The 11140-nt window shown below is 38.1% G+C and overlaps 1 protein-coding gene and 1 long non-coding RNA gene across 4 annotated transcripts; one reads left to right on the top strand and one right to left on the bottom strand.

The window, feature by feature from the left end:
* The first annotated feature begins 3608 nt into the window (after positions 1–3608).
* Positions 3609–4679, top strand: LOC116197539. The gene is made up of 4 exons (XR_004155059.1): positions 3609–3906; positions 4005–4088; positions 4246–4373; positions 4480–4679. It is a non-coding gene; the product is annotated as an uncharacterized LOC116197539 (long non-coding RNA).
* A 1188-nt stretch (positions 4680–5867) lies between these two features.
* LOC116193196 (beta-1,6-galactosyltransferase GALT31A) lies at positions 5868–10494 on the bottom strand. 3 transcript variants are annotated; one of them, XM_031521993.1, is made up of 11 exons: positions 10056–10493; positions 8879–8978; positions 8737–8792; positions 8099–8307; positions 7730–7793; positions 7570–7642; positions 7359–7479; positions 6894–6981; positions 6679–6804; positions 6485–6594; positions 6089–6337 (listed from the first exon to the last, which is right to left on the bottom strand). In XM_031521993.1, exons 1-11 carry the CDS (start codon positions 10157–10159, stop codon positions 6189–6191), a joined length of 1200 nt encoding a protein of 399 aa, XP_031377853.1. In that variant the 5' UTR covers positions 10160–10493; the 3' UTR covers positions 6089–6188. The 3 variants fall into 3 exon arrangements, with proteins under 3 accessions (XP_031377854.1, XP_031377853.1, XP_031377855.1); XM_031521995.1 differs by having other exon boundaries at positions 8745–8792; positions 10056–10097; XM_031521994.1 differs by lacking the exon at positions 8737–8792 and having other exon boundaries at positions 5868–6337; positions 8856–8978; positions 10056–10494.
* Between the last annotated feature and the right edge of the window lie 646 nt (positions 10495–11140).

Consider the following 11140-nt stretch of genomic DNA (forward strand, 5'->3'; position numbering starts at 1 on the left):
TTTTAAATCGCCCATGTCGAAATTGCGTCAAGGTCCCGTAACAATCCCGTCACATCGTAAATTGCGTCTTCTCGAGTTGGTGTGCATCAACTACATTTGGTATTCTAAGAGAAAGGGAGATGGTTGACCTTGCATGCTCTCGATTGATAACTTAACTATTTATTTTTATGTAATGAAATTAGCCGTGCCCATTATTAAATTTTGTACTTTCTTATATTACGGTCCTCCCTAAAACCGAAAAACTAATATGGTATTTAACGTTGCACAGTGAGTCAAAGTCAAGCTGCTGGAATGCTTATGTATCTTCTGCTCACAATAAGTTAAAATTAGTAAATAATATCAAATGAATAATAAAAGACAGTTTTTTTAATGCTTGTTTTTCCCTTCTTATAAAAAATAAATCGGTGTTCACACATATCAACTATATGTTCATGGATCCTTATACACGTATCCATCAAACGAGCCATATATAGGTCGTATAGTAACTAAATAGACGTCTAACAAAGCCAAGTTAACGTTAATTGATCGATCAGATAAATGGCTAAGCTCTGTATATAACAAAGTCAAGTTGAAGTTATTTGATTGATCATCATACGGGTAACGGATTCACGTGTTAGATCTTTATAACAGTCCTACGTACCCCAGCCTATGAAGAATGTCCCATGACCACAAATGTAGTTGAGGGCAAACTTTTCACAACTTCACGACACCGGCTAAGTGCCAAATCAATCTCTCACATTGCATAAGGTGCCAATATTTATCGTGATTCACTTGTAGTATGAGCCTATTAGGAAGGTCCTTATCGAGCAATGAAATGGACATGATCATTATAACAGAGAGATTATTTTTCGTGTCACATATGTGACATACGTGTTTTGAGGTGGTCTACACACATATATATAACTTGAATGAAACTAAATAATACACTTGTACTCTAGCTCTTATCCTTAATTACTAATTATTGCCCGTATGCATAAATTTTGGCATATTTTACTTAATTTGTAAAAAAAGAAGAAGTTATTATTAAATCTTTTAAATTACAATTGAAGTATTTTTATTTGAAATGATCAATCTTTTGATATCATTACTAACAGATTAAAAGCTAATATCAATGGTTGAATATCAAAACATTAAGAAATATGTGCATTTTTATCTATAAACACTTACATATATGTACATATATTTACGTACTAACAGAAAAATGAAATTCACATAGAAAATTGTTAATGTTAAATATCATTGAGGATGAAATTTTTTTGATATTTTTCTTGTATTTCTTCTATTAACTATTTTATAAAAAGATTTACATTGGATTGCAATATTTAATACATAATCAATGTACAAATTTTACTTTAAAATATGTATTATAGATTAATAATAAATTAAAAGTATTAGTGTTGTAAGAAATGTTTTATGGTATACAAGTAATGGCTCTCCTTATTGGACAAGAAAAATCTAAGTATCATAAAGTCTTCCATCTTATCCAATTAACCACTCTGAATTGTATATATTTATAAGTTCTCTATATTATATATACGTATATACGTCGATGATTGAACCCATAGCGAATCGCCATTACATTAAATTTTTAGAAAAATATGTAAAGAAGATATTAATATATATATATATATATAGACGTATGGACCAAATACGTTCTTGTTTGTACCTTTTTTCTTTTTCTGTTTCTTTTTCAATAAAGAGAGCTCATGCAAAGGTCATCGCTTGCGAAGAGATGGTCGACGAAGGCAAGCAACCATGTTGGACATTTCTATAAGCAAACATTGACATTAAGTTCATCTGCAATATGTCATAAAAACTAACTTAATTTCTTCACCATACATATCATTAAATGTTCATTCTGTTGACATGCCATTTCAAGTTTGCGTTTTTCTTGTCTTCGACTATATAATATAAACCTAAGATAGTATTATTCATTCGTAAAGGTATGTATGATACTTCTTGACCTGTATGATACTTCTCGGCCTAGAGAAGAAATAAGAGATCTATGGGAATGCCACACTGGTAGTTTAACGAGGTGAGGTACACCCTCTTAGATTAATTAATTGAAACTTATACATAAATAAATATATATAGAGAATTACAGCTGAACACTTTTACATAAATTAGTTTATTTTAACCCCATTATCCGAAAAATGATACCTTGTCATTTCATGAAAGCATGCAGCCATCGTCCAATCGGACTAGATGCCAAATTAAAAAGATAAAATTTATTAGATCTAAATGTATGATATTTCTCTTCGAAGTCCAAAATCTGCCAAGCTCAAACAAGGAGCTAGGCTCACTATCGTTTTCACTTATGAGATAAGGTAAAACCGCCTTTGTCTAATCCAACTGATCAACCTAAGAGTTCATATCAAGCCAAGTAAAGCAACGTTAGTCACGAACTCGGTAGGGGAAAAAAAATTGAAATGCAATGGTGGAGGAGAAAAGGTCGAGATCTCATGTCGCTCGCTTGAAAAATTGTTTCTGTCTTGCTCACCTAACATTTCCGAGACGTATGGATATCTATAGATGACGTAATTTCTAGTAAATTTCGCAAGACTATGTACCACGCTTGATAAATTTCAATTATTTGGTACCTATGTTGTCACAAACTTCTGTTATACATATATATATATATATATATATCAACAATATCTTCGAAGATCAATGAGCACCAACGTCATGGTTCATTGGGGATTTGGCCCCGACCCTTTAGTAAACGAGTTAATCTTTGTGGTGTTGACACCAATTGACCATCATTTTGCCATCACCACTCTCAAATGTCTCCACTTTGGTGAATATGGGAGCTCAGGCTCCCCCACGATAACATATACATATATGCAGGTTCACAACTTTTAGTATAGGAGCTTACTCTATTCTTTAAAGGACCATTGAGAGTTATTAGTTTCACATTAGAAAAACGATAAAAAAAATTAGAATACATATGATGATTAGATTAACCGTCTTATCAGTCTGAAATTATTTATATAAACCTAATTAGAATTTTATAGAAAAAATTCAGATCATTGAGATTTTCGATATCCGTCTCATTCCCTTTCGTCATAGGAATCTTTGTGAGAGAAGAAGTGCTCAAACGAGAGTGGACATGCGGAAAAGGAAGATGTGTGAAAAGCTTAGGTCAATATCCTCATCACATGCAAAAGCATCCACTCCCTCTGCCTGCCCAAATTATATTTTAGATCCTTCTCCATGTTTTTCTCGTGGTTGATTTTTATTATTAAGACAAACAATAATTAATGCCACCAAAAGTATTCAGTGCATTTGTTGTTTCCGACCAGAAAGTACTAGTTGGAATAAAAGAAAACTATCAAAATGGTTATTGAAGGATTTTAAAATTAACAAATTATTACTTGAAAGATTTTTCGAAACAAAATGATCATTGAAAGACCATAATTCATAACATTTTGGTACCACCGTCAAAATTCCGTTAGTGCTATTACGGGAAAATGACATGGACGCTTATGTGGCATTTAGTAGACAAATGGCCTAGATTAATGTTGTACATTATCGCGTACGACGTCGTTTATGGCCTATCGTTTAAAAAATAAAATAAAAATTAAAAGATGAGATATGGATGAAACAACACCATCGTCGTCCTTCCTATCCCCTCCTTCCACCATCTGCAATCAAAATTAGGGCAAGTTATTCTCTAACCCGATGAACCCGATGTGGCCCCCACGGCTTCGTCCTTCCTATCCCCTCCCCTCATCAAACCCGATGTAGCCCCCATCAGAAGAGTCGCCGGTGCCATCACCCCGAAGGTCGTGGACACACGGACTCATCGAGCTTGAGTTCAACACTACTAACAACTCTGTACCGAGTCTCCGTCTCCGGTGGTCTCAAGGAGGTGGATTTTATAGCAGGAGCCATTAGAGCTAATTGGTAAGTCTCGGAAGTCTCTCTCGACTATAGATTATCCGATTGAAGTTCGATTGGAGTTCAATTTGCTAGCCCTAAGTCCGATTTATGGTTTCCTACAGCCCTAGCTGAAGTTCATCTACGGCCTCCATTGCAATCCAGACGAGTTCATCTGCAATCTCTTCAACCGAATCAACCCTCTCGAGGTTAGTGGATTTTCACTTGATTTGGTGATGAATGGTAGGTTTGGCCGGTTGGTGTTGCTCGAAGTTGCGGTCCCCTGTTGTGTTGTTGTGTCTTGCTTTTATTGTCGATCTACTCAAAGTTGATAGTTTGCCGTAATTTTGATAATTTTGATTGTAGTAACATTTCGATGAAGGAGGGTGGGTTGATGAGAAGAGGGAATGAGCATAGGAGTTCCGTGTGTCCACGACCTTCGGCACGATGGCGCCAACAACTCTTCTGATGGGAGACGACGTCGGGTTTGTCTGGTCTGAGTTCGCTTGCTCTAATTTTGATTGTTTTCCGCTTGCCCAAACTCGTCTGTTCAACGCTCTGTTTTGTATAGAGGATAACTTGCCTTAATTTTGAATGCAGATGGGGGAAGGAAAGGATGCTGGTAACAATGAGTTTGGGCCTTTTTATTTTTTATTATTTTTATAACTGGTATGACAAAAACAACGTCGTACTAGGTTGCTTCGCTGCAGGATTGGCAGCAAGTTGAACGTTTGTCTACTAAATGCCACATAAGCGTCCATATCATTTTTCCGTAACGACACTAACTAAATTTTGACGGTGGTACTAAAATGTTATGGATTTTGATCATTCAATGATCATTTTGTTTTAAAAAACCTTTCAAGTAATAATTTGTTAGTTTTAAAACCTTTCAATGACCATTTTGATAGTTTTCTCTAAGAATAACCACGGTTGTGTAAGCAGATTTTTATCTTAATTAGTATAGAGATTTGAAATTCACTCATTGTACTTAGTGGTTATAACTAAATTAACATTGAAACATAATTAATCTCTCTATAAATTGAGAATACCTCATGGAAAATTGTGGAGCACTTTCTTGATTTATTTATGGAGGAAAGTTAACCACAGTATTTCCTGCCTATCTGTCATCAATGGATGATCGATATTCAATAAGGCACCACGATGCTATGTATGTTGACCTCTATTCGAGAAATTTATGAACACTGTCCTATATGGTTTTTCCTCGTGCGTTAGTCGAGCCACATGAACATGTGTATCATGATGATTATTTTGTAGTTGCTTGCACTTTAGTGCGTGCCGTCCTAAAGATCATGCCGTGTCTTGATCGTGGCCCAATCTCGGCACGGAGGATCCGCACCCTTATAGTTGACAATTATTTTTGTTGCTTGTGTCGGACATCTACATATATAGGGTGAATGGGAGCCGTTGAATTATCTAGAGAGGTCATCTATCATATAATGGGTTCGAGTACTAGGCATACAATCGATCGACTTTTTGAAAAGCCAAGTAATTGATGAAAGAGTTGCATCCAACTCATGAAACGAGATACCATCCGCATAGCCCTATTCAGTATTCGTCGAATCAATACGCGGGTTATTCATATAGTTTGCTTCTCAGGCCGGGCACAGCACAAGGCACCGAAGACCGAGATATTTGGGAATTATACCCTTGGAATGGATCTAATTAGCATTGGCTTTTACGATCATTAGTTTCATGCCGAATACGGCTAGGACTTGGCTTTTCCATTCACACTTCATTAACCAAACTGGCCCCATCCCAACACCTCTTTACATCCCATCAAAGTCTTTCCATATGTTTTACATGAAAAGCACCAACAGTGCGTTTAGATTGCGGGTTATGTTATGGATATGGAGGGTAATCATCCATAACCCGTAATCCAAACAAGCAGTAAACGATGATACAGAGCTCCAAAGATCAAATGGAAAAGCATCCAAAGGACCTTCAGGGCCCACTTGGTGAACACAAAATAAAGCCGAACTATACAGAGCATCTCTATAATCTTTACATTACAAGAAGACCCTGCGGTTTCAAAGATGATCATCAACTTCGGGCAAACACAATCAATACGTGCACCAATCAATCAATTAATTTAATCACAGTATCTACTGTCCCGAGGCACAAAAATCGGGCAGATGGCTTGCAACATCTGGAATGATGTATGTGTTCGTATTTGGAATTCCCCTCCACCCCCCCCCCCCCCCCCCCCCCCCCCCCCCCCCCCCAAACCCTTTTTGTTTTGCTTTTCATCAAGAAATATATTACAAAATTGTCGTGAGAAAGAACCGCTGCTAGAAACCTGTGTGCCAGATTGCGCCGTTGCCCTCCCCGCACCGGTTATGCACTTCCTGCATTCTTTCCACGGATTTGCAAATCCCGCTGCAACTCCAATCAAAGGAAGCCCCGCATGGGTTTCCTGCTTGTGCCTTCCATTCACAATCTACATGCAGCAACTTCAATTAGTTCAGCAGGGAAAAGAAAAATTACCTAATCTACTCTTAATCATGTGGATTAGAAGAATATTTTCTTAATCTATTTATTTCACTTATCATTTTCTCAAACATTTCTGAGCAGAAAAAGTACTGACCAAGTGGTGTTCCACAGCATAAGCTCCGATCGTCAATGTGCTGGACATCAAGTCCAATGAACCAAGATCCCAACGAAACATCTTCATTTGCATAGAGATGAAGAATATTCCTGGAATCCAATAAACAGTCAGTAAGACCATTCCATTTCTAGTTGGATGCCATGAAAGGATCCACGCTCAGTATGATAACTCACCTATTAACTGAAATATATGTCGCCAAATCTTTTGATATGGCATATATTTGCCCTGTCGCATGCCTAAAATATTTATTTCCCTCCTCCCCAAACTTCCAGTATTCAGGTTCATGGTACTTGACTCCCCTGTGCATTAGATGGATTAAACAAGTAATCAGCAAATGGTCATAGAGTCATCAATGATGCGAGGCTGCTCAAGATGTTGGGACACTTACTTTTGAGACATGACCGGTCCTGATTTCATACAACCAATGTAAACCCGAGGTTTCGATCTATGCCGTGCCAAGGTAGAGCCAACCATACCTGTGAGAGATGGAACCGCCACTTGTTTCAGCAATTACTGACAGAGGACCAGTAGAAGAACTAAAGGGAGATAACTTAGGTGCAATCTCAGGAAGTGGACATATTTCAACAACTTGCAGATAAACCTACAGATGCATCATGTGATCTGGCTCATTGAGTGAGATTTGATGTTATTTTCATATTGTCCGACGCTTGAGCTCGTCACAGAGCAAGCAACTGATGCTAACTGGACTTGATGAATTGAATAAATGATAATTCTTATTTCTGTCTTCCCTCCCCTTTCTTTCTGTGAATTGCTCTATATTCTGGTAACCTTAATTTTGCATCGGTTAGTTTCACATCACAAGGCTTCAGAGATAGGATGACGATACACATACCAAGATTTACGTGTACATCGTCATCGACTTTGATGTAGAAATCCGCATCCCACTTTGCAACAGCTGTCGAAAAGTAAGTCTGGGTTTTTGAGGATAATTCGTGGTATCCTTCTATATGGTTCTGCAAAGACATGCCAATGAAATTGCTGTGTACTGATCCTCACAATATTTCCATACAAATTCTAATAATCAAGTAGACATGATGGCTCACAAGTCGTAGGAAATCCTTGTGTAGTGCCTCCTCTGCATCGATAGCACGATCCAGAACACCACCTTTACTCGCACTGGAGACCACGAATGCAAAGTTAAAAAAGTATGAGTCACAAAGCTATGATGCCCGTCCCAAGTAATTCCAGGCCACGTTGGCTTACCTGTGTCCTATGACAAATCGGATTATAATTCCTTTCTCGACCTCCAACTTCTTTAACTCATCTTCTGGAAAGAGGAAGAGAAACCTATATTACTTTAAGAGTACAGTAAAAATCATTTAACTAGCTTCTCATTGTCCTAAAAAAGATGTAAGTTGAGGTAATAATTGTAGCAATGCTTTCTTTTTAGTGGACAAATGACAACTTATTGGTAGTCCTATGCAAAAGGGCCGAAAAGGTAGACTCTAAAAAAATCTTTTGTTCAAGTAAATAGAAAGCGGAAGATTGTCTTCAAAAAGCAAATGAATAATTCTTTAGGCAAAGATCAGTCATGGTCCGAAAAATCAGGTAAAGCTGCAATTCAGAACTAACTTTTGGGCATCCAAGTTTCTCTGATTGAGTCCCGCCTCTTTCTACTGCTGAATGCTGTGATGATTCCCATTACAAAGAAAACCTTTGGGCGGTCTTTGAACTGCTCGACTCCTGATTTTCTTTCGTCCAGATCATCATCATCATCAGCCTTGGCAGCTCTAGCAGCAGCTAGCTGCATTTCCAAAGAAGATATTGTTTTGTCTAATGTCCTGCGAAGTTTGAGAGTCCGTGAGGCAAAATCTTTGAAACAAATATCTATCATATTGAAACTTGGTGCTCTTTGATTCTGGAAGACAACAAAAACTCTTCCTGTTATGAAGTTAGAATGTAGAAGACATATCGTGTAAACTGTTTAATACAACACATTGTCCACTTACTCTACTGCTTATCAATAACTTAAAAATTATAAATTGGAAAGCACTTCCATTTTCTAATTTAAACAGGTCTTCCAGTGCTTTCAATCTTGCACAAACATTTTAAGCCGACGATATTCTCAGCTGGAGATATTTGATGCACAGAAAACAAATTCATGTATATCGATTTCTATATTTCACCTGAAACATCAAAAATCTAAAAGGAGAACACTTTTTCTCTTAAACAGAGTATTCTTGTGCAGATATTGAGGACGGAAGAATTACATGATTACATTGTGTGTTTGTGATACTTGAGATAGGATGTCCCCTGCCTCAACATCCTATAGTAGCAGAAAGAAGAGTGTCATCTCGCAATCTAACTTTAAAAAAAAAATGCAACTTACGCTAGTTCAACTTCCAGGTTCACCTTTTTGTCACAATCGATCACAGGGTGAAGGGTTGTTGATTGTTGCTTCGTAGATGATTCACCCCTATCTTTCATCGGTGGATCAGGAATTGCCCAAAATCTATCATCAAAGATGGGAAAAAAAATGGTTTATGAAAGTAGCATACATCAATCGAACAGATATCTAGTAACTGATGCATCTCTTCTAGAGATGACAATCTTTATTCATCACGTGTCGGATTACAGTAAGCAATGACAAAATCTCACAACACTGTAAAGACAAGAAAATCCCATTCTACAGTATATCATAGCTCTTTCAATTCAAGATGATTTAAATCGAAACCCTGTTTCCTCTTGGCAATAAAATCTATTCACTTATGAGGACAATTCTACTGCACAACTCCCTTCGACAGAATGCCAAAATAGGTTTAAAACACCATTTTTTTTTCCGGTTACAAGCGAGGCCTGTGAGCCTAGTACTAAAACACCATAAATATAAGGCAATACTGGCGGACCATTGTTGACTGCCGCTGACTCTGGTCAAAACAATGGCAGCATTTCTATCACTACTGGATCAGAATCCATGCAATCTGTCCTCTGGAGGCAGACCATTCCCGAGAAGACCAAGAACATAGGATCAGTTTCTCCATGATGCATGCTTTAGCATTACATAGGAACTAACAAGCACCAGTATCAAGAAAGGAAGGATGCCAGTGCCACATCCCACTAGAATAAGCAATTCTTTGACTGCTGTCAACTCCATCAGTGGCACTCGGCTCGATTACAAAAGTTCGCAAACTTCCAATTGAATTGAATGGCTTTTTCAAACGGCAGTAGCTGCAGGAAATTGTCTGCATCATTAGACCCCGAAACCCCGTCCAGGAAGCATATTCTTGCATCAGAAAACAGCAAACCTTTCCTACTCGGATATTCCCTGTTTTCACTTCATTCATGCCACTCAAATCTCAATCCCAGATAAAAGTCACCACAAGATCGCAACTTACTGTTTAAGAAAAGATTTAACTCACGAAGGGCACATTGAATCTTGCCCACAAAAAGCGAAAAGTTCAAAATTCGACATGAAACACAGTAAATCATGTAAACAGTAGAGTCAAGAAGCAGAAGCAGAGAAGACTGCCATAAAGCCCATTTCTTTCCACTAAACAGATCCCAGCTCGAGAGAGAGAGAAAGAGAGACCTGTTGACAACAAGAACTCCCAAGAAGAAGCTTGCTGTGCAAAAGAGAGAGACGCATCTGGTGGAGATGCCATTGCCGGGCTTGTGAGCCCTGCTCACACCCATTTCAACCTCGACCCTCCCAAAGCCAAAGATTTCAGCTTTAAAGAAAGCTGCCTCTTTGTGATTGTGCTTGAACGTCACAAAGCAGGAGGAGGAGGAGAAGGTCCCATCTGAGGAATATCACCGCTCTCTATGCAACAACACCAAAACCAACAAAACCATTATGTCTAAAGAAACAAAGGATGCAATCCCTGTCTGTCGTCCTCGAATTTGGAAAACTCAGAGTTCGGAAAAAACAAATGAAAAAGATGAAAAAGATGGGATCTTTTGGATGACTAATCTCAATGAAAGAATGAACCAACATGAAGGGAAAACAGAGAGGAATTGTTGGGCTGCCCGTGTAAATAAATATAATTGTTGGAAGGTTTGATTTGATATGATTTGCTGTTGTTTTGTCACTGCAGGTGGACAATAATTAAAAAAACCATGGAGCGCCAAAAGTCGATCCTACCGTTTCAACTCCCCATTTTGCTCCTTCCCTTAATTTTTTATTTTATTTAGGAATGTTCGGTTTCGCACTATTAAATTGAGAGTGCAATCGGCTTTCGCACGGTCAAAAGCGGTGGTCTTGTAATTTTAAGTTTACACTCATATGGTTTGATAGCTTCAATATCCTAAATTCGAATTCCCATTATCCATTTGTGTCAAATATTTGCCAAAAGTATATTTTTTTTACCTGAATTTAAGGGACACTAGCTTCTGTAAGCGAGCGAATACCTCAAAGCCATGGGACATGTATGTCTTTGCCACATAAGGCAAAACCTTTGAGCTTCCTTTCTCTCTCTCTCCAACCAAAATTCAAAAACCCTAGCTAACCTCTCATCCCCCCCCCCCACATCGGGAAACCAGTCATTTCCTCTCTCCCGGTGGGCTTGGCTTCCCCAGTAGCTTCTCCCTCTTTCCCTCTCTTCTATTTTTTTAATGAAGGTAGGTGAAGTATTTGTAAGAGACAATAACGGAGTCTGTCTCGTCGGCGGCGGCGGC

Source organism: Punica granatum, chromosome 1 (assembly GCF_007655135.1).
Source record: "Punica granatum isolate Tunisia-2019 chromosome 1, ASM765513v2, whole genome shotgun sequence".
NCBI lineage: Eukaryota > Viridiplantae > Streptophyta > Magnoliopsida > Myrtales > Lythraceae > Punica > Punica granatum.

What these genes read in the sequence shown, in the direction of transcription:
- LOC116193196 (XM_031521993.1), bottom strand. Translation starts at nt 10,159, where the DNA reads ATGGGTGTGAGCAGGGCTCACAAGCCCGGCAATGGCATCTCCACCAGA. An exon ending in ACAAGGATTTCCTACGACTT is followed by an intron (nt 7,480 to 7,569) that starts GTGAGCCATCAT and finishes ATGTCTTTGCAG; the next exon opens with AACCATATAGAAGGATACCA. An exon ending in ATGCTGTGGAACACCACTTG is followed by an intron (nt 6,338 to 6,484) that starts GTCAGTACTTTT and finishes TGCTGCATGTAG; the next exon opens with ATTGTGAATGGAAGGCACAA.